Below are 21,011 nucleotides of genomic sequence, written 5' to 3'. Positions count from 1 at the left end.
CGTACGCCCACGACGCGCGAGCGCAGCAGCACAAGCTCGAGCCGCCGACGAGCACGAGGCGCGAGCCTGAGGACCCGGCGACGACCTCGCTCCTCGGCCCTCTCGCTCGCCTGCAGCCGCACTCGAGCGCGCAAGACGGAGCGCAGCAGCTCATTCATCACCTACCGCCATCCCTGAGCCGATCTCGAGGTGCGTCCTCCCCTCTTCCCCTCCTCCTCCAGGTGCCGCCCGAGGCGGGTCGAGCCGAGGGCGCCCACGCTCATCGTTCAAGCCAGCAACAGCACGACGCGACACACCTGCTGCCGACAAGCCTGCATGCTTGACGAGCCAGCTCGTCCCATGCCGCCGCCGTCGCCCTTGGCCACCTCCTCCCCCACCAGCGCACCGCCACGCCGCATTCCCTCCCGCCGCGTCTCGGCCCTCGTCTCGCACTTCGAGGCGGCCGCATCGCCAGCCGCTCCCGCCTCGGCCGCCTCCACATCGCCGCCAGCCGTCGTGCGGCCAACGAGCTCGACGAGCAAGGCGAGCAGGACTCGCTCGGAGGACTGCGGCGGGCGAGAAGAGCAGAGCGCGATGCGGCCGCTCGGCGACCCGATGAGGCCGGTGGGCCAAAGACGAGACGCGTCGCCGGGAGCGGGCGCGAGCGTCGTCGTCGTCGGCGATGTCGGAACGATGGACTGGGCGCCCGTGTCGCCTCCGACCGCCGCCGCCGCCGCCGCCGCGCTCTCGTCTGTCGACTCGCCTTTCGTGAGGGCGAGCCTACCGGCCCTGTCAGCCGGCGGCAAGGCGGTCCCGGCGCCAGTCGTCGTCGTCCCCGCGTCGGTCTCGCCGGCTCGAGACGGTCGGCCGACCCTCACGGTCGCGCGCCATGCGCTCTCGTTCCCGGTCGTCCCGGCCGCGACGGGTCAGGTAGTCGTCGATGGGCGTTCTGCGCACGGCGGCGCAGCGGGAGCAGCTCAAGTTGGCCCTCGCCGCGACTCGTCCTCCTCGTCATCTGGCAACGCCGAGCCGCCCTCGCCCTCCTCGCCCTCCTCGCCCACCTCCGACGCACCACCACTTCGCTACAAGAGCGTCTCTACTCGGCCGACCCTCGAGCCACGTCGCTCGTCCGTCACCTGGGCAGAGCTCATCCAGCCCGAGCGCGACTCGATCGACCTCGGCGACGACTCGGCGTCCATCCTGTCTTCCCTCTCGGCCGCACCCCTCATCCCGCATTCAGCGCCGCCGGCCCGACCGCCCCACCCTCGAGCTGCGCCAAAGCCGCGCTCTGTCGACGCGCCGCCGACCGCCTCATCCTCCCGCTTCACCATCACCTCGACCAGCACCGCCTCGACACGCCGCGTGTACGCCTACGAGCTTTTCGCTCGCGGCGCCGAGACGCTCGTCCTGCCCGAGCTCGACGCCGTCATCGAGTCGCTCGGCGGCGCGGCGCACTTCTCCTCCATGCCCGGTCCGAGCGGCGGGCGCCGACGGCGCGAGGAGGTGAGCGGCAAGGGCGAGGCATGGGAGCTCGAGACGCTCGAGCAGAGCGAGGGAGGCAGGGCGGAAAAGGTGTTCGGGAGCGAGCTCGAGCGCGAGGGGTGGGACAAGTGGGTGCGGGGCGAGCAGCCGAGCAGGTGGCGCCGCCTCGTCGCGTCCGCGGAGCATGCCCTGTTGGCGCTCTTGACGCGTCGCCGCCTCGACGGGCAAGACGAGCCCGACACGCACGCCGTCGCCGCTCGAGCCGCCGGCATGTCGCGCGACCAGTACATTCGGTCGCTCAAGTTCCCGCCCTTTCACCTCCTCCCGCCCAAGCTCACCGTCACCGACCTCAAGGCCAACCGGCGCGCACCGCCGCCGCTCATCGGCGTCCAGGGCCTGCTCGGCGCGGCGAGCAACGGCCTCCTCGGCGCGGCGAGTAGCTCGATGGGCCTCAAGTTGACCTCGGTCGAGGGTCTGCGGGACCTCATGCAGTGCGTCTCTGCTTTCTCCTCTCTCTCCCGAATGCGCGAGACGCTCTCGGGGCCGCACGTCGTTATCTCGAACTCGCCTGACCTCTTTCGAGCGCCTCGCAGGATGGTCACCCTTCTCGTCACGGCCGGCTCGCCCTCAATACTCACCCACACGTCGACATCTACCGGTAACGAGACCCTGCGCACCCTGTTCGTCAAGATCCCGTCGGTCCTGTCGCTCGAGTTCGTCAGCGCTTTCGGCCAGCCGTTCGCCCTCCTCCTCGCCTTCACCCTCGTCACCCTGTTCGCCCTGTACGAGTTCTATCGTCTCTCCGGCGGCTGGCACGGCCCGGCGGGCAAGCTCGGCCGCGGCGAGCTCGACCTCGGCGAGGGGTACGAGCGCGAGGACCTCGAGGAGCGCCGGCGCAAGTGGCGCGACTCGTACACGTGGCGCGTCGCCGTCACCTTCTGGTGCAGCAGCCTGTTCCTGCCGCTGTCCAAGCTCGCGATCGGCGCCGTCACCTGGACCGACGACTTCTGGGTCGTCGAGAACCCGTACGACGCGCTCGGCGTCGACGGCCCTGCACCTGCGCCACTCGGACCCGCCGACATGTACTACGCGCCGATGGACTTCTGCTGGCGCACGACGATGCGCCGTCGAGACGGCGCGCGCAACATCAACGCGGCGTACGCGCTCGTGCCCCTCGCCGTCGTCGTCCTCGTGCTCCTCGCCCTGTGGTTCCCGTGGCGCATGTGGCAGCTCGTCCGGCGCGAGGCGCCGTAAGTCGAGGGCTGGACTGAGCTCGGCGAGCGGCGTCGCGAGCTCGATGCCCAGTACGAGCGGCTGCTCGACGCCGACCCGAGCCCGTACAGCTTCTTGTACCGCGGTCCGTCCCTGCTCTCCTTTTCTCGACCTTCCTCACGCGGGCCTCGAGCTCATGCGCAACGCGTACTGCAGATTATCGCCGCAAGTGGGCTGCATTTCGGTCGATCTAGTGCGTGCTCGACCCTCTTTCTCCTTCCCCGCCCACCCTCGCTCACGCTGCCCGCCGCCGTACAGCCTCATCTTCAAGCTCGTCAACGTCATACTCGTCGTCCTCATCCAGAAGAACAACTGTCTGTTCCGCGAGTACGGCGAGACCTACCTGTCGGTCGTGCGGCAGGGCTGCGTGCTCGGCTTGGTCGCACTCTTCTGCATCGCATCCGCCATCTCGTCGCCTTACCTCACCCGCATCTCGAACTCGTCCGACATCGTCAGCCGTATCGGCTATGTCTTCCTGGCGCTCCTCGGCCTCCTCTCGGCGCTCTCGGCGCCGGGCACGGACCCTGCCGTGATCGCGGTGAACGTCGTCGTCTACAGCCTCAAGTGCGTCTCCTCTCTCTCTGTACAGGGTCTCAGAAGACGGTCAACTGACGTCGTTTGCCGTGCAGCATCTACTTCACCCTCATCGGGCTCGGCCTGTCGCAGCGTCTCGTCAAGAAGGCTCGCCGCCGACTCGACTCGTCCATCGACCTCTTCTCGCCGTCGCTCGACGTCAGCAAACACATCGTGCGTCGAGTTTGGCAAGAATCGGTCGCAGCGCTGTACGTCCCCTCTTCCAGCCCTCACGTCTCCTCGAGCCGTCACTAAGTCTCGCCCCCTCCAGCCTCTTGTGCTCGCCCGAGTTCGCCATGCCGTCGTCGTCGAGACTCGACTTCTCGCAGGACCCACAGTTGCCGCCGTACCTGTTGCACTTTGGCGGCTCGGTCGCCGAGCGCTTGATCGAGAACCTCAAGGTACGCTCCCTTTTCGCTCTCGCAACCCTCTTTGCGCCCGTCATTTACCTTGCCTCGCTCGACAGATTCTTCGCGAGATCGGCTTAGACGCCTACGCCGACGCCGAGTCGTGCCCGAGTGCCAAGATCATCCGCCTGCGCCGTCAACTCGAGCTCCATCAAGCGGGTCCAGACGTCTACTTCCGGCCCGAGGACTCGCCTCTACCTGTCTCGAGCTATTTTGGCCGCCTCGACATTGTCCCGTTCCCCTTCGTCGCCGTCTTTCGGTACGACCAAGAGCCGACTCGCCCCCTGCACCTCGTTCAGCTCGAGGACCTCGAGCTCCTCATCGAGCAGAACGGCCGACCTGACGTCGTCGCGGCGCGCCGAGTGCGTCTCGCCTTGCGAGCTCTCGAGAACCAGATCGTGTTCGCGCCGCACGTTGTCGTCACGCGCGTCGGCGCAACCGGCCACACCGTCGTCGAGCGGCACGTCTCGTTCCGCATGGCCGCCGTCCGCCTCAAGCGCAACTCGACGTTCGCCTGGCGAGGCTACCAGTTCGCGAGCGGGTTCGAGGTCTCGCTCGAGTACGCCGACGGCGAGGGCAGCAGCGGCGACGGGCGTTCGGTCCAAGGACAGCGTCTGGTCCTCACCGGTCCTCAAGCCGGCGTGTCCGACGACTTCCAGCTCACGCACGAGCTCGCGTTGCTCCTGCGACGCAATCGCGTTCTCGTCGAGCAGCGCCTTCCCGTCGTTGAGCGCTCCCTCATCGACCATCGCGACTACTTTCGCCGCGAGGCGGACCTCAAGCGGCGCACCCTGTCGTACTCGTTCCTCCTCAAGGTCTTCGCCGACGACCGCCTATCCTTAGACGAGCTCGACGCCGTCCTGCGCTCGAGCGAGCAGAACCCGTCGGTGCAGCAGCTCGCCCGCTCGCACAAGGCGTCGACGACGAGACTCGAGCAGCGCATGCGCGCCGTCTCGGACGACAAGGTCCGGGCCTGGTGGTACCTCGTGTGGGACGACCTGTGGAGGAGGAACCACGACATCGGCTTGCCCGACGAGGCGTTCTGCCCGCACTACTCGTCGTCAGTCTGCGTGCGTCTCCTCTCCTCTCCCCTCCTCTCCTTTCCTCTCGAGAATGAGAATGAAGTACTGACCAGCTTCTCTGAAACAGTATCGGCCGCTCGCGCGCGCACAGCTCGAAAAGTTCCTGGGCGTTCACGGCCTCGCGGGCTTCTTCCACTCTGGCTTTCTCAACAAACTCTACGTACGTCCCCTCTCGTCCCCTCTCGTCTCGTCTCGTCTCGTCGAGGGCACTCGACGGTCGACCTGACTCTGGAAATCTCTCTGCAGTTCCACCTCGAGGAGCAGGTCTTCTCGTCGACCTCGCGCGCCATCCCCATCCACCTCTCCTCCTCGCCCAACCGCATTCCCTTCGACGACCTCGCTCACTCCGTCCCTCACCACCACTCTTCAATGCCGACCGACCGCCGTGACGCCTCGACAGGCTCGGCGCTCACTGCCTCAACGGGCTACACCGGCGGCGGCACCTCGGAGGACGACCCGTCTGTCCGTCACCGCGCCGCGTTCCTGTTCGAGGAGGCGTACGAGCAGCCGTCACCGCGCTTCCGAGCGGGCTCGAGGGCCAAGTGGGCGAGGTTTCAGGTCGAGGTCCGTGCGGCAGGCTGGGCGATGAGATTCTTTGGGCTCGAGCCGGTCGTGCGGGACTGGCGGCCGAGCGAGGACGAGGGCATCGTGCTCAACTTGCGGCGGGGCAGAAGAGGGTGGGAGGTGCCGAGGGCGAGCAAGGGCGTTGTAACCGAGGCAGTGTGAAACTCGAAGAGCAGATCTCCTCTCCCAGCTTCTCTCGTTTGAAAAGCTCTCGAATGGAGAGCTACAACACGTTCCAGACCCAGTCACTGCGTATGCTAACCAAGCCTCCTCTCGTCGCGACCTCGCTCAGAGAAACTCGGGCGGCGGCATCGGCAGAACGAGGCCCTGGTCGTCGTCGTCCTCGCCGTCGCCCATCTGGAACTCTTGAGGCGGCATCGGCAGCTCGAACCCGCCGCCGTGCATGTCGGCCTCGGCGTCGTCGCCAAAGCCCATGAAGTGAGGTGGCTGCGGCAGGTCGGGCATGTCCATGGCGGCGAGCGCCGCATCGTCGATCTCCTTGAACGGGTCGTCGTCGCCGCCGTTCTCGCCCATCGCGACGTCCTCGTCGCCGTACCCGTTCTGCTCGTGCGCCTGCTGCGCGGTATACGCCTCGTCGTCGGCTGCTGCTGCCGCCTCGGCTTCGGCATGGGCCGCAGCGATCGCCTCTGCCTCGGCTTCGAGCGCGAGCGCGTCCTCGTTGACGTCGCGCTCGGGATCGAGGCCGCGCTGCTTGTCGAGGATCTGTACGAGGTATTAGAGTGAGCACGAGAACATGAGACCGAGAGTGAGAGTGGAGAGGCGGGGAGAGAGGGAGGACGCACCTCGTCGATGCCCCACAGCGACTTTGTGCTCTGCTCGAACGGCTGCGCCATCATGCGCAGGAAGCGCTTCGAGTGCGCGATGGCGACGTCGGTCGCGAGGTTCGTGTCCGACTCCTTGATGTACTGGCCGATCCACTTGGGCAGCTTGTTGCGCTGCGGGAGAAAAGAGGGGTCCGAGCGGGGTCAGCGACGGCGACGAGAGACAGAGAGAGATAACGTCGGACGCACCTTGTCGACCTTGGCGAAGCGCTGCAGGACGACGAGCCGAGTTAGTGCTGCACTGAGAAAGTCGAGAGGAGAGGAGGAGCGGAACGCACCTTGTCGGCGAAGATCATGAGCCCGTAGTCGGTCTTTCCTCGCAGGACGCGCCCGACACACTGAGCCGCATGCCGCATGGCGTCGAACGTGAGAAAGTCGTTCTCGCGGATGCGGTACGTGTCGCGGAGGAACTCGAGGCGGGCCTTGAGGATGCGCGACTCGGTGTACTGCGGGAGGAGGGCGGCGTCAGTACGAGGATTGCGCGAACGGACGCCTGCCACCTCGTGCAGGAGTCGCACGACGTCGTCGAGGCGTGAGAGGACTGGTGCGCACCTGATACGGGATGCCGAACATGATGACGGCGCGGCCGTAGTTGTGGTCGAAGTCGATGCCCTCGGAGACCTTGCCGCGAGCGACCGACAGGAGCACGGCACCTCGACCGTTGTCGCAGGCCTGCAGAAGCTCGTAAAGGTCAGGGATAGGCCGTCTGGAAAGGCAGGAAGGGAAGGGCGGAAAGAGGAAGAGCGAGACGGACCCGGCGGTAGTTCTCGAGCGCGGCCGACGTCTCGACAGCGTCGGGCGTCTCGATGAAGATGAGCTTGTACTTGAGGACCTCGTTCAGGATGCCCTGGCGGACGCAGAGCTGCGTGAGCGACGCTCGCCCGACAGAAAGTCGAGCCGATTCGGTGGGCGAAAGAGAGACGGGAGGACGAGCCGGCTCACCATCTCGTTCCACGCACTGACGATGCTTTCCATGTAGAGGTAGCTCGGGAAGAAGGCGACGACGCCGTCTGGGACCGCTCGGGCGTACTCGACGAGGAGCGTGCCAAAGTTGCGCACGACGGCCGGGTCGTTGCGCACCTCGAACCGCGACGAGATCTCGACCTGGTCCGAGCCACGCGTGACGACCTGTACGCTCAACGAGAGAGGTCAGGACTGTGCCCGAGGAGAACAGGGAAGGAGGCGGAGGGAGGACAAGGCGGGACGCACGAGCGGCAGGAAACAGTCCCTCGTGAGCGTCATGACGTACGACTCGAGGACCGTGGCGTCGAAGCGCAACATCTTGGGGTACATGTCGAGCGGCGAGAGCGTGCCCGACGTGATGATGACGCTCGAGAACCGCTCAAAGACGGGCGCGATGGCGAGCGAGGCGTCGAGGCAGACGAGGTGAAAGACAGGGTTGGGCACGGTCGCGTTGTCGGTCTCGAACGGCTCGAGGAGGAGGCGGAAGCCTGTGAGCGAGTCGAGAGTCAGGGAGGCCGCTGAGAGAAGAGGAGAGGAAGGCGAGCGCACCCTCGTGGTAGGTGGCGACGAGCGTCGCAAAGGCGGCGACCTTCTGCAGCGCCGAGTACTCGTCGAGCCGCGTGAGCTGCAGGGTCCGTAGCAGCGACGACAGGCGGTCCGAGCAGAACCTGGTGGGCGAGAGAGAGGGCGTCAGTCGCGGCGACGAGAGGACGAGAGGAGGAAAGGGGACCGGGACGCACTTGAGCGGCTTGCGCTCGATGAACGTGATGTCGCGCAGGTGCTGCAGGAACGACAACGGCGTCTCGGCGACGACGTGCAGCACGCGCATGCGGGTCTGCGAGTGAACGAGGACGTGAGAGACGGGACGGGGCAAAGGGACGATCGAGGAAGAGGAGCGTGCGCACTTTGAGATACTCGACAAAGCGAGCGAGGAACGCCGTAAAGTGCTCTGCTCGGCGAATGTTGCCCGGGACGGCCTCCTGCAGCAGGTCCTGCGGCAAAACTGCGGGCGCGAGAGAGGGTCAGTCGACCTTGGACTCGTTCACGGACCGAGTCGAGCTGCGCTGACGGACCCGGGTTCGACATAAAGTCCTCGTCCTCGGCGCCATCCTCGCCAGCTTGCAGACCCTCGACGAGACGGCGGTACTCGTCCTCGAGGACCGACGCGTCCTTGGCCTTCATCCTGCGCGACTTGAGTTGGTCAGTCTCTGCGCGCCGGGCTACACAGGGCGGGAGAGAGAGACAGGGCGACGCACTCCTCGATCGTCTCGCTCAGCTTGTCGACACACCGTGCCGCCGTGTCAAGCATGGGCCGGGTCAGGTCGATCGAGAGCGACTCGATGCAGACGTTGTCTGCGAGGAGAAGAGCCCGAGTCAGTCTCGTGCGGCCTCTCGCAGGCCTTCGCGGCATACACGGGTACGTCGACGAGGAGAAAGAGGCGAGAGAAGGAGGCTGGACGCACCGATGTTGTGCGCCTCGTCAAAGACGACGATCGAGTCCTTGCTCATGTGCTTCGAGACCTGCTCGGCGACCTTGGGGTCGAGCAGGTAGTGGAACGAGTAGATGATGACGCTCGCGTGGATGAACTGCAGACGAGAAAGAGAGATGAAGTGTTAGTCCGAGATGGCTCGTAACAACGTCCTTCTCCTGCGGCGGCGCGCAAGATGGGGAGCACGCCGAGTGGAAGAGAGGACGAACCATGCGCCGGATCGCAAAGTAGGGGCAGATGCCGTGCTCTTGGCCGTACGCCTTGACGTCCTCGAGCGTGTGGACGCCGTGCGGCACGAGGTGGTCCTGGTCGAGCTCGCCGAGGTTCTGCGCAGGGTCGAGTGCCGAGCAAAGTCAGGCCCGCTGCTCACAGAGAGAGAGAGACGACGAGACGGGGCGAGGGAGCGACGACGCACCTCGTGGAACGAGCACAGCTCGACGCTGCCCGGGTCCTGCTCGTGGCGCTGCTTGGCGACGGCGCTCGTCATGTCGCGACACCTCGCGTCGACCGCCTTGCCCTTCTTCTCCTGGCGGACCGACGGGTGGATGCACAGGTTCTTGCGCGACGACAGGCCGAGACCGAGAAAGTCGCCGTCGTCGATGCCGTACACCTCGGACCTGCGGCGCGAGCGGGCGAGGGGGTCAGTCTGGGACGGCGGGAAGGCAAGGAGTACGAGAGAGGGGGAGCGCACCGGTACTGCATGAGGCGCTTGAGCTCGGCAAGAGCCTTCTCGATCTCTGGCACCGTGCGCGAGCAGTAGATGAGCTTGCGCTCTGGTCGACCCATCTTGCGCTCGTGCTGCGCGGCAGGGAGCGTGTGTCAGCTCGCGGTCGCGTGAGAGGGCAGAGAGAGTGGGACGCGCGTGTTGGTAGGCGACGATGAGCGACAGGAGCGACACAGTCTTGCCCGTGCCGGACGGCATCTCGAGGACGCAGTGGCCGTGGGCGTCGAGGCTGCGCTTGAGGTCGCACACGTAGTTGTACTGCTCGGGGTACATCTTGTCGTACGGGAAGATGAGCTCCATGTCGTCGAGCATGAACTTCATGGCGGGCGGGGTGAGGCGCAGTGGCGCAGGGTGAGGTCGAAAGGCGAGGGAGGCACGAGGAGGTCAAGGAAGGTGGCGGCGCGCGGTGGTCGTGCTGGGCGCTGTGTGTGGTAAGCTCAATGTCAGTACCGGTTCGGCGTATCGCTTCCTGGCCTCGAGTGGCTGTGGCCGTCGATTCCCTTCGTCTCGCCGCCCCCACCTTGAACCGCTCGAGTCGCGCGAGGTGTCGGACGGCGCAGAGCACAGAGGAAGCGGCGACGCACCTGCACGTGCTAGTACTACAGCGCTGTGTTGCTCCTTGTCGCGTGCGTCGCTGCTGTCGATGCCGTCGTTGAGCGACTCGGCGGCGTGAGATGACGGCGGGTGAAGCTGGCGGGCGTCGTCAGGCGGCTCTTGCGCGAGCGGTCGAGGCGGAGTCGAGCTCTGTAGCAGGCACCTGCGCTAGTGCAGCTGTGCACAGAGCGAGGGCGAGGCAGTGGTGCCGAGTTGAGCATCTCGTCCTGCCGACTCGCTCCTTGCCGTCGACCGCGTCGTGCCCACGCCGCTGTGCTGGCGACGACGAGCTACACGGTATGAGCCTCGCTATCTGTCTCCCGCCCGAGCCCGCCCACGGTTGCTCTCACCCTCTTCCTTCTCCTCTCTCCTCCCCTGTTGCTTCCGCGCCTGATGAGCCGAATCGCTCGGGCTCGGCATGCTGCTGCGGCTACGTGTGAGCCGGGCACCGAGCTCCTCGACCTCCTGTCGGTCGATCACCCGGCCGCGATTCAGCCCTCCGCGGACGGACGCCCCGGTCGATGTCACTCGTCCGCCGGGCGAGTGCCGGAACCCGCCTCAGCTTGCTCTCGCTCTCGCTTCTCGACCCTTGCTCTTTCGCTCGACAACATGCCGGCAGACGAGACGCACGAGCCGGCTGGAACCAGCGCAGAGCAGGACCTCATCAATCGCTGTGCGTGCCTTCTCTTCCTCTTCCGCCCTTCTCCCGCCAACCCGGGCGCCAAACTGACCTCATTCCCGAGCAGATCACGCGTGCAAGTCTGCAAGCTCGACCTTTTGACGGGCACACCCCCCCTCACTGACCGTCCCGCCCCACAGTGTACGAGCAACGCGCGCCGCTCAAGGCGGAGGAGCGCGCGCTGTCGAGGCAGCTCGGCGCACTCTCGGCGCGAACCGCCACGCTCAAGGAGGAGATGCAGGCCATCGTGAGCGACGTCCCTCGCCTTCCCTCTCGAGCGCGCGATCAGCCACACGTCCTGACGGCACTTGCCCTCGCAGCTGGACAAGCTCGCCGAGTACAGTCGGCAGTCGGCGCGCGCTTCCCCGAACACTCAGATGGTCAAGCAGATCGGTGCGTCCCTCGCCTTTCGTCTACGGCGTCTCTTGCGACGTCTCGCTGACCCTCGTAATGCCCCGACAGCCAGACAGCGTGCGCTCGTGCCCCTCGGACTGCGAGCGCCTTCCCGAGTCCGACCAGCACACTGACTCTCTCTCGCGCACTACGACCCAGTCGAGCTACTGCTCGGCAATGCCGAACTGCCCCGAGGGCTGCGTGCGCCCAACCAGGCCATGCTCGAAGCCTTTGTGCGTCCCCTCGTCTCGTTCCTCCCTCCCTTCGCACGACCCGGCCGCTCACCCTCTGTGCCCGGCACCGCAGCGCAACGACCTGCGCCGTCGACAAGGTCAGCTCCCGACGGCGCCTCGTCAACCGGCAGCTCTCGACGCCGTCACTGGCGAGCCGGGCGGCTCGGCGCCCCCCGAGGGCAGCCACCGCCGGGCGGTGCTGTATCGCAGGCGCGGTCACTAGCAGTGTAACGAGATACAGTGTGCGAGGACACGAGGTCTCGTTCAGCGAGACGAGACGGCGAGAAAGAAGCGTCGAGGGCGAGGAGAGTCGCTCGGACCCTGTGCGCTTCCTCGAGAGCCTCTTTCGACCAGCTCTCGCTCTCTCGCACGAGGCCCGCAGAGAGCAGCGAAGACATTCTGCACGTTCGTCACACCTCGTCGAGCGCAACCCTCTCGTACCCTCTCGCCGGCGCCGGCGGCGCGTTCGACCCCCTCCTGCCCCGGACCCTGTCCCACGCGCCTCCCGGCGCCATGCCCTCGCCCCTCGCGCTCCGCTCCTCCTCCTGTCGCCTCCTGCGCTCGGCGACGACGCGCGCAAAGCCGCCGTCCGGGACGCCCCACAGCTCTTCGTACCGCACGCCGAGCTCGTCGCCGGCCGTCCAGAAGTCGACGCAGTTGGACCGCACGCCGAGGTCGAACGGGTTGGCGCCTGCGCCGGGTCCTGCGGTGCGCGAGCGACGGGCGCGAGAAGACGAGCGCGACGAGGACGAGAGGAGGAAGCGGTCGAGGCCGAGGAGGCGCAGGAGGAGCGCCATGCGGCCTTTGGGCACCCTCGCCGACGCGAGCGCGCCCTCGTCGTCGTCCGCCGCCCCACCGCCGCCGCCGCTGCTGCTGCTGCCCGTCACGGGCGCATGCGCGAGGCTGTTCGGGTCGTCGTCGCCGTCGCCGGCGCCGGCGTCGCCGAGCTGCGCCGCGTGCCGCGCCTGCTTGGCCGCGTTCCACTTCTCGACGGCGCCCTGCTGCTGCGCGCCGCTGACGCCCGGCTTGCCGCCCATGTAACCGTACCGGCCGAGGTTGCTCTGCTCGAGCGTCGTGAGCTGGCGCGAGACCTGGTACAGCTGGGCGCCGAGGAGGATGAGGGTCCACGAGAGCTGGAGGGCGGCCCAGAAGGCGACGACGACCGGGAACGGGTCGTAGTGGAGCGCCATGCAGAGGAAGGTGGGTGACACGGCGGGGCACGAGGCCGTCGGCGGCAGGTCGGGCGCCTTCTCGTAAAAGTCTGCGTGCGCGAGGAGGGTCAGTGCGCTGCGGGCGACGGTGCCCGGGAGACATACAGCACGCACAGCCGTAGGTAAGGTGGAGGAACGAGACGACGCCGATGACGAGCGTGATGAGGAAGGTGAGGAATTGGCGGTGGTTGTTGACGCCGACTGCGGGAGAGGAGGCGGAGGTCAGGGGTCGCCTCATCGACGAGAGCCTGGTATCGAGTAAGAGAGAGAGACGTACCGTCGTTCCAGACCCATGGACAATAGCTGTGCGGCGGTGCGAGAGAGTCAGTCGACGGGGCCGAGGACGGCAGAGGGGAGAACTGGGGGACGACGCACTGGTCGAAGCGGGCGACACATCGCTCGGTCGCGTACGAATGTTTGCTCCTGAGCGGTCGACGAACCTGCGGGACAGAGCGAGTCAGTGATCGTCCGACAAACGTCGCCGCACCCTCGTCGAGCGTGACGACGCGCTCGAGCGAGGGACGAAAGAGAGAGCGGGACGCACCAAGCACGACAGACAGAAGTTCATGCCGTTGAAAGCCCCGGCGTCGACGAGCTCCTCGACGACCTGTGGCGAGGGAAAGAAAGGCGAGGGAGACAAGGATCAGCTCCTCGGACGCTCTCTTCCTTCGTCCCGACGACCGCGACCTCGCAGGCAAGAGGGCGAGAGAGACGGCCGACGCACCTCCTTGAGTCCCTCGCTGCCGACTGCCGGACCGCGCACGGTGCCTGGGTCGAGCGTGACGGCCTTAAAGAGGGCGTACGAGCACGAGCCGATGAGGACGCCAAAGACGAGGTTCGACAGGGCGTAGCCGTGTACTGCGTGACAGGGAGGCGTCAGGATCGAGAGAGCTGCACGAGAGAGAGGCAGGGAGAGAGAGAGGAGGACGCACGGGTGAGGTACCGGGAGAGCCAGACCCAGGCGACCCAGCCGAGGCTGCCGACAATGATGGCGCACAGGTACGGGCTCTTGGTGACGCGCTCTCCTCCCCCTGCGCCGTGCGCGTGCCCGTGCCCGTGCTTGTTGGCGCCCGCCGTCGCCGCCGCCGCCGCAGCAGGGCCGGGCGCGCCGACGCCGAGGAGGACGCGCACGACGACGTGGTGCATGCCGAACGCGACGGCGGGGACGGCGAGGAGGCCGACGTACCACGGCGCGAGGGCGGCGAGTTCGAGGGCGGTCCCGAGTGCGGCGGCGACGACGGCAAAGATGGCGCGGCGCGTGTTGCGTTCGCCGAGCGGGCGGTCGACCTGGGCGCCCGTCTCGCCCATGCCGGCGTCGGCGAGCGCGCGCGCGTACGCGGCGTAGCTCTTGAGCTCGATGGCCATGTCGCGCGCCGTCTTGTTGTCGTGGGTGCGCGCGTGCAGGTCGACGCCGGGGGCCCGAGGCGATGCGGCGGATGCACGCGCTGTTGCCCTTTGTGACGGCCCAGTGGAGCGGGGTGAGGCCCGCGGCGTCGGTGCGGGTCGGGTCGGCGCCGCACGCGAGGAGGAGCTCGACGCTGATGGCGTCGCCCTGGTAGCACGCCCACGCGAGCGACGTGTGGCCCTCGGGGTCGGGCCCGTCGACGTCGACGCCGGCGAGGTTGGACAGGAGGAGGTAGGCGAGGAGGAAGGCCGACGACGAGTGCACGGCGAGGTGGAGGAGCGAGAAGCCCTGCTGGTCGACGAGGCGCGGGTCGGCGCCGTGTTGGACGAGGAGGTGGACGACGGCGAGGTGGCCGTTGCGCGCGCCCCACATGGCCGGGGTCGCGTCGAGGTCGCCACCGCGGGCGTCGACGAGCGCACCACGGTCGAGGAGGGCTTTGGCGACGAGGGCGTTGCCGTTGATGGCGGCCCAGTGGAGGGGGGTGATGCCTTGCAGGTCCGGGTCCGAGGCGGTGAGCGGCGGCTGGTCGGGCTGCGGGTGGTCGAGGAGGGCATAGACCTGGTCGAGGTCGCCCTGCTGTGCTGCTCGGTGGAGCGGCGGGGGTGGTGCGGGCGCTGCGAGGTCGACGGCTGGCGGGTCCGAGGCGGGAGGAGGAGGAGGAGGGGGCGAGGCTGCCCTCGCGGCCGAGAGGGACGTGGTGGCCGTGGCCTTGCCCTGCGGTGACAGCGGGCTGGCCATCGGAGGACGCTGAGTGCGCTGTCGGGGTCGATGCCGAGGTGAGGAGCGACGAGGAGGAGCTTCAGAAGGCTGCACCGCCCCGCGAGAGGCACCGTCTCGCCTTTTCCCGCTCACGGGCTGCACAGTCGACTGGTAGGTCGAGTATCTTTCAGTACGACGAGTCCAGCCGTGCTTGTCACTCTGTCGCGAGAGAGAGCCGCAACCTCGCTGTCCTCGAGAGCAAAGGTGTTTCGCCCGGCTTTGAACCCGGCCCGCGCTAGTGTGGGTGCCAAAAAGCGGAGCCACCGCAGTGTGGGCGTCAACGAGACGGGGGTCGGTGAGTGTGGGAGGCGCTCGGCGGCTCGCTCGTCGTTGTCGTCGTCCGCGTCCACCTCGAACCCTCGACTCCTACACCACCAGGCCAGCTCTCCACCAGCTCGGCAGCACCACACTCGCCCCGTCGCAAGGTGAGCACTGCCACACCCCCTCTCGCACGACGAGCCGTCGGTCGAGCTCGCCGTCATCGCCCGCGTGAAATCGCGCACGGCGCTCCCCGCCCCAGTCGCCCACCCACCTGCGCCGAGGCGAGCAGTGCAGCTGTTCGACCAGGAGGACCCACGAGCTGACGAGCACCTGCACCCGGCCTCCTCCGCCCTACCCCCGCGTCTCTCCCCCTCGCTCCCTCCACTCCGGTCCCCACGGCCTTGCCACACGCCCTCCCACCCTCTTCGCCCACGCCCGTCCGTCCCTTGCAGACCTCTACACTCGCCACCCACCACCACCCAAAGGAGCCGCCATGTCGCGCTTCTTCCGCCCGGGCTCGTTCCCGCGCCGCCGTCCCGTCCTCTCGGCCTCGCTCGTCGCCGTCCCGACCGCCTTCACCTACTCGCTCCTGACGAGCGGGCCACCGTCCACCCTCGACGTCGATGCCCAGTCGCTCTACTTCTCGACCAAGAACCCGCTCCGCATGGACGCCCCGCCAGAGGGCACCCTCGACCGCCCCTCGACCATGTGGACCCCGCCATCGCGCGAGGAGATGCTCCACAAGCTCGGCGCACCCGCACCCGCCTCGGACGCCGACCACGACGGCAAGGGCGGCAACAACTCGCAGCCCGACTCGAAGCGCGCCCAGGCCGACAAGGACACGTCGCTCGCGCGCCAGGGTCAGCAGGACTCGACCGGCAACACGGCCGAGCCCCCTCATCACGACGACGGCGAGTTTGACCTCATCATTGTCGGCGGCGGCGCGACCGGCGCCGGCGTCGCCCTCGATGCCGCCGCACGTGGCCTCCGCGTCGCCGTCGTCGAGCGCGACGACTTCTCGTCCGGCACGTCGTCCAAGTCGACCAAGCTCGTCCACGGCGGCGTGCGCTACCTCCAGAAGGCCGTCTTTGAGCTCGACTACGAGCAGTACAAGCTCGTCCGCGAGGCGCTCCACGAGCGCAAGACGTTCCTCCACACGGCGCCCTACCTGTCGCACTCGCTCCCGATCATGCTCCCCGTCTACACCTACTGGCAGATCCCCTACTTCTTTGCGTGCGTCGCCGTCTTTCTCTCTCTCTCGGAGCGGGCGAGCGTTCCTCGAGCGGGCGAGAACTGACCCTCGTCCTCTTCTTCCCCTCGGCGCAGCGGCACCAAGCTGTACGACCTCCTCGCGGGCAAGGCCAACATGGAATCCAGTTATGTCATGAGCAAGGGCAAAGCGCTCGAGGCGTTCCCGATGCTCAAGGACGACGGTCTCACGGGCGCCGTCGTCTACTACGACGGTGCGTCGAGCTTTCGCTCTTTCCCTCACTCGCGTGCGGCCGCAGCGACTCGCTGCGGTCCACGTGATTCTTGAGGTGGATCAATTCGGACGCTCACGCCGTCCCTCGCACCCTCGCTCGCAGGCCAGCACAACGACTCGCGCATGAACGTCGCGCTCCTCCTCACGGCGGTCCAGTACGGCGCCGTCGCGGCCAACCACTGCGAGGTGACGTCGCTCATCAAGGACGGCGAGGGCAAGATCAAGGGCGCCCGCATGCGCGACGTCCTCACCGGTCGCGAGTGGGAGACCAAGTCCAAGGTGCGCCCCACTCTCCCTCTCTTTCTCTCTATCTCTCTCTCTCGCTCCTCCTCGTCGACGTCGAGCACGCCCTGACGCACACCTCGTCGTCCCTCTCGCACAGGGTGTCATCAACGCCACGGGCCCCTTCACGGACGGCATCCGCTCGATGGACAACCAGCACGCGCAGAACATTGTCGCGCCGGCCTCGGGCGTCCACATCACGCTGCCCAACTACTACGCGCCGGCCAAGATCGGCCTTATCGACCCGTCGACGTCTGACGGCCGCGTCATCTTCTTCCTCCCGTGGCAGGGCAACACGATCGCGGGCACGACCGACTCGCCGGCAAAGGTCGAGCAGCACCCGGTCCCCAAGGAGGAGGAGATCGAGTGGATCCTCAACGAGGTCCGCAACTACCTGAGCCCCGACATCCGCGTCCGTCGCGGCGACGTCCTGAGCGCGTGGAGCGGCCTGCGCCCGCTCGTCAAGGACCCGAACGCCAAGGACACGCAGAGCCTCGTGCGCAACCACCTCATCGACGTGTCGCCGACGGGCCTGCTCACCATCGCCGGTGGCAAGGTGCGTCCCACCTCTCTCCTTTCGACGGCGCGAGCGGCAGGAGCCGCTTCCCTCGAACCTCCGCTCACCCTCTCCTCTTTCGCCCGCAGTGGACGACCTACCGCGTGAGCACCCCTCTCCCTTCTCTTCGTCTTTGCGGGTTGTACTAGCCGTCGGGGCCGTCGCACACGAGCGTCGTCACTGACCTCGTCCTCGTCCTCTCCCCTCCTCCTCGTCCCGCTCGCCTTCCCCCTCCTCTCCCCTCCTCGGTCATCTTCCTCTCCTCCCCTCTCGCTCTCATGACTCGCAGGCCATGGCCGAGGAGACGGTCGACCGCGCCATCAAGGAGTACTCGCTCAAGCCCAAGCGCGGCTGCATCACCAAGGACGTTCAGCTCGTCGGCTCGCAGGGCTGGACGCCCCTCATGTTCATCCGCCTCATCCAGCACTTTGGCCTCGAGGTCGACGGTGCGTCCCTCTCTCTCCTCTTTCTCGTCGAGCCCGTCATGAGCCGGAACCTGACGACACGCTCTCCTTTTCCTCCCTCGTCCCGCATCCCTCGTCGCCTCGCAGTCGCCAAGAACCTCGCCGAGAACTACGGCGACCGTGCGTGGGGCGTCTGCTCGATGGCGCCGCCGACGGGCCTGCGCTTCCCGGTCCACGGCACCCGCCTCGACCCGGTGTACCCTTACATCGACGCCGAGGTGCGCCCTCTTCCTCTCGCCTCGTCTCTCTCTCTGTGTCACACACGAGCGCATTCCTGACACTCTCCTCGCCTCGCAGGTCACCTGGGCCTGCCGCCGCGAGTACGCCGCGACCGCCGTCGACGTCATCGCTCGCCGCACCCGCCTGTCGTTCCTCAACTCGGAGGCGGCCCTCGAGGCGCTCCCGCGCGTCATCGACATGATGACGACCGAGCTCGGCTGGGACGAGAAGCGTCGCGCCAAGGAGTTTACCGACGCGTGCGAGTTCCTCGAGAGCATGGGCCTCGCTCGTGCGCGCACCGAGGGCTTGACGCTCGACGACGTGCGCGAGGGCCGCCACAAGGACCGCCGTGGCCACCAGGACGAGCGTGCGTCCCACTCTATCTCTCTCTCGCTTGCCCTTCAAGCCGAACCCTGACCCTCCTCGTCTCGCACCCGCAGTCACCTCGCGCGCCGTGTTCACGCCCGACGAGCTCTCGACTCTCAAGAAGCGCTTCGCCAAGATTGACGGTGCGTCCTCGTCTACCTCTGTTTTGCTCGAGCCGAGCCGAGCGTCGTCCTGACTCTCTCTCTCGTCGTCTCGCCCGCAGCCGACCACGACGGCAAGATCGACACGCAGGACCTGACCAAGACGTACCGCAAGCTCGGCTACTCGGACGTCGACGAGGCGACGATCAAGAACGTCATCAAGGAGGTCGACGTCAACCAGGACGGCGGCATCTCGGTGCGTTCCCCCTTCTCTCCTCGCCGCTCGGACCTCTCTCGACCTTTGCCTGACTCGCCCTTCCTTGCTCCCTCTCTCAGTTCGACGAGTACCTCGACGTCGCCGCCGGCGCCAAGCAGGTGCACCTGCACAACGCCTTCACCGACGTCGCGCTCCAAGGCCAGCTCGGCGACGACGACTCGGTCGACGCCGCCGCCGACAAGGGCTCGCAGCCCAACTCGCACCGCGGGTCGGGCGAACCGGCGCCGACCAAGGAGGGCGCAAAGATCGATTACTCGAACAAGACGCCGCCAGAGAAGGCCGGCGGCAGCTGGTGAGCGGGCGAGCGAGCGCCCCCCGAGTTTTGGAGATAGACCCGCCCCAAAAAAGAGCTTGTGCATACCCGCGACGATAGATCATCCCTCCCCTCCCTCCCTCTCCCTCTCTCTACCTTTACTCCCTCCCCCTCTCGCTCTTTGCGATGCAGTGCGTTTCTTCCTGCCGCTGTCGTCGCGGTACCGTCTCGAGAGGCGGAAGAGGAAAGGGTCGAGCGAGCTTGCGCAGCTTGGTCCAGCCGGGCCTCGTAGCTCCTCGGTCCGTGCGTGACCTTGCTGCGGCAACGAGAGGGAGAGAGAGGCTCGAGCGAGCGAGCACGCCTAGATTGAAAGGACGATTTCGAGAAGGTCGACGTCGTCGGTCGTCGAGCGGACGAGAGCTCAAATATTTTGCTCTGTTCAGGGCTGCCTCGTTGCAGAGAGCAAGAGAGAAGCAAGCCTGACTGGCTGCGAGGGAAGAGAGAGGTGCGCTCGAGCCCCCTCGGCTCGCGACCTTCTCAAGTGCGGCCGCCTCCTCGAGTTGACGCGAGGGCAAGCTTGTCGAGGTCTATTCCGCACGAGACCGTCTCTCGGTCGCGCAGACCTGCAGCATCTGATATCTGCGGACCTCGCGCAAAGTTCAAAACGACAGCTCTCTCCTCCTCGCACCCTCCTGTGCTTATCTCGAGGTGCGCTGAGTCGCTTTTCCTGGAGCTCTGCGCTCGGCCCTGCTCGCCTCTCGTCGTGCTTGCGAGACTGCTCCACATCTTCCGCTCGCGGATACAGCTGCAGAGCAAGCCGAGCGATCGAAAGAAGGCGCGAGAGGAAATGCAAGGTGCCGCTCTTCCTCCTCGCTCCCTCGTGACGGGTCGTTGCTCTCCTGGGCTAGACTCTCGAGAGACAGCTCACTGTGCAAGGATGATCGACTGCACACGACCGCTACCAAGTGAGCTCGTCGCCCGTAAAGTCCCAAAACCTGCCGCCGCTCTTCTCGACCGTCGCGCCGTCGACGATCCTGAGCACGCCCGCCACGCTGTCCTCGAGCTTGACGGGCGCCTCGTCGAGGCCCATCGCCTTGGCGCCGGCCGTGCCCATGTCGCTCTGCGCGAACCCGGGCGAGATGGCGTACGCCGTGAGGCCGTCCTTACCGGTGCCGTGCTCGGTCGCAATCTTGACGACGAGGTAGTTGAGCGCGGCTTTGGACATGCCGTAGGCCGTGAGGGGAAAGGGGAGCGCGATCGAGAGCGAGGCGATCGTCGTCGAGATGGCGACAAAGTGCGGCGCCGGGGCGGCGAGGAGGAGGGGCGCAAAGGCCTGGAACAGGAGCAAGGGCCCGACGGCGTTGACGGCGTAGTGCTGGTCGACGAGGGCGCGTGTCGTGTCGACGACCGGGAGCACCGCCTCGGGGAGAGAGATGCCTGAGGGTCCGAGCGGGTCAGCAAGTCGCGCTCGAGGGGAAGAGGGACGAGCGGGATCGAGAGACGAGAGCGGGGCTCACCGGCGTTGGCGACGAGGTAGTCGAGCTTGCCGACCTTGTCCTTGACGAGCTGCGCAGCCGCCTTTGCGTCCTCGTCGGACGTCGACTCGAGCTTGACGACGACGACCCGCCCCGTCTTGTCGGCGAGCGAATTGAGCGCCGTCGCCTTGGTCGGGTCGCGCGCGCCGGCAAAGACGAGGACGTTGTCGCGCTTGACGAGCTGCTCGACGAGGCCGAAGCCGATGCCGCGGTTGGCGCCGCTGACTGTGCGCGAGAGAGGACGAGGTCCGAGTCAGGTTCGTCGTCGCGGGGAAGGAGGACAGGGAGAGGTCGGGACGCACTGAAGTAGGTCGTCGGAGAGCTGTTCGACATGCTGGATCGTGTGACGATGCTGGTGCGGCCGTGTGTTGTCCTGGGACGTCGAGCAAGTCGGGCGAGGAGGAGGTCGAGGGGCTGAGGTGGGGAAGGAGGAGGAGAGGGAAGAGCGAGGCGAGCGAGGGCCGGGAGCAGAGAGGGGCTCGCTCGCCGTCCATGCTGAGGCAACGCGCACTCAGCAGCTCAAGCTCGCCGCGTGGGGCGCGAGCAGGAGCTCACTCAGCGG

The 21,011-nt window shown here is 67.1% G+C and overlaps 6 protein-coding genes across 6 annotated transcripts; 3 read left to right on the top strand and 3 right to left on the bottom strand.

Moving 5' to 3' along the window:
- Positions 1 to 339: 339 nt before the first annotated feature.
- Positions 340 to 5,545, top strand: RHOBADRAFT_55175 (uncharacterized protein; the record flags this gene model as incomplete). The annotated part of the gene is made up of 10 exons (XM_018417708.1): positions 340 to 1,952; positions 2,055 to 2,711; positions 2,805 to 2,818; positions 2,890 to 2,926; positions 2,992 to 3,297; positions 3,363 to 3,515; positions 3,578 to 3,707; positions 3,773 to 4,783; positions 4,863 to 4,955; positions 5,042 to 5,545. The coding sequence occupies 10 exons, from the start codon at positions 340 to 342 to the stop codon at positions 5,519 to 5,521; spliced, it is 4,494 nt and encodes a 1,497-aa protein (XP_018269484.1). The 3' UTR covers positions 5,522 to 5,545.
- A 16-nt stretch (positions 5,546 to 5,561) lies between these two features.
- On the bottom strand, positions 5,562 to 9,699 carry RHOBADRAFT_48796 (uncharacterized protein; the record flags this gene model as incomplete). Its single annotated transcript, XM_018415186.1, has 18 exons — positions 5,562 to 6,082; positions 6,163 to 6,315; positions 6,391 to 6,411; positions 6,480 to 6,647; positions 6,754 to 6,873; positions 6,956 to 7,048; positions 7,144 to 7,329; positions 7,411 to 7,652; positions 7,714 to 7,832; positions 7,905 to 7,999; positions 8,070 to 8,167; positions 8,238 to 8,347; positions 8,421 to 8,517; positions 8,628 to 8,751; positions 8,864 to 8,980; positions 9,070 to 9,271; positions 9,346 to 9,440; positions 9,517 to 9,699. 18 exons carry the CDS (start codon positions 9,697 to 9,699, stop codon positions 5,648 to 5,650), a joined length of 2,658 nt encoding a protein of 885 aa, XP_018269483.1. The 3' UTR covers positions 5,562 to 5,647.
- An 882-nt stretch (positions 9,700 to 10,581) lies between these two features.
- RHOBADRAFT_46009 (uncharacterized protein) lies at positions 10,582 to 11,500 on the top strand (the record flags this gene model as incomplete). Its single annotated transcript, XM_018414704.1, has 6 exons — positions 10,582 to 10,645; positions 10,792 to 10,898; positions 10,972 to 11,044; positions 11,114 to 11,122; positions 11,204 to 11,277; positions 11,351 to 11,500. 6 exons carry the CDS (start codon positions 10,582 to 10,584, stop codon positions 11,498 to 11,500), a joined length of 477 nt encoding a protein of 158 aa, XP_018269482.1.
- Positions 11,501 to 11,660: 160 nt separating this feature from the next.
- RHOBADRAFT_55173 (uncharacterized protein) lies at positions 11,661 to 14,631 on the bottom strand (the record flags this gene model as incomplete). The annotated part of the gene is made up of 8 exons (XM_018417707.1): positions 11,661 to 12,538; positions 12,603 to 12,689; positions 12,766 to 12,791; positions 12,864 to 12,928; positions 13,033 to 13,095; positions 13,213 to 13,346; positions 13,421 to 13,941; positions 14,009 to 14,631. The coding sequence occupies 8 exons, from the start codon at positions 14,629 to 14,631 to the stop codon at positions 11,688 to 11,690; spliced, it is 2,370 nt and encodes a 789-aa protein (XP_018269481.1). The 3' UTR covers positions 11,661 to 11,687.
- Positions 14,632 to 15,411: 780 nt separating this feature from the next.
- RHOBADRAFT_29154 (uncharacterized protein) lies at positions 15,412 to 19,122 on the top strand. The gene is made up of 11 exons (XM_018412856.1): positions 15,412 to 16,146; positions 16,240 to 16,376; positions 16,500 to 16,675; positions 16,779 to 17,234; positions 17,324 to 17,338; positions 17,524 to 17,680; positions 17,786 to 17,916; positions 17,996 to 18,284; positions 18,358 to 18,426; positions 18,507 to 18,640; positions 18,721 to 19,122. The coding sequence occupies exons 1-11, from the start codon at positions 15,578 to 15,580 to the stop codon at positions 18,955 to 18,957; spliced, it is 2,370 nt and encodes a 789-aa protein (XP_018269480.1). The 5' UTR covers positions 15,412 to 15,577; the 3' UTR covers positions 18,958 to 19,122.
- A 750-nt stretch (positions 19,123 to 19,872) lies between these two features.
- Positions 19,873 to 20,782, bottom strand: RHOBADRAFT_46006 (uncharacterized protein; the record flags this gene model as incomplete). Its single annotated transcript, XM_018414703.1, has 3 exons — positions 19,873 to 20,351; positions 20,432 to 20,674; positions 20,752 to 20,782. 3 exons carry the CDS (start codon positions 20,780 to 20,782, stop codon positions 19,873 to 19,875), a joined length of 753 nt encoding a protein of 250 aa, XP_018269479.1.
- Between the last annotated feature and the right edge of the window lie 229 nt (positions 20,783 to 21,011).

This window comes from Rhodotorula graminis, assembly GCF_001329695.1.
Source record: "Rhodotorula graminis WP1 unplaced genomic scaffold RHOBAscaffold_11, whole genome shotgun sequence".
In the NCBI taxonomy this organism is placed as follows: domain Eukaryota; kingdom Fungi; phylum Basidiomycota; class Microbotryomycetes; order Sporidiobolales; family Sporidiobolaceae; genus Rhodotorula; species Rhodotorula graminis.
This window is presented reverse-complemented; position numbering and strand designations above follow the sequence as displayed.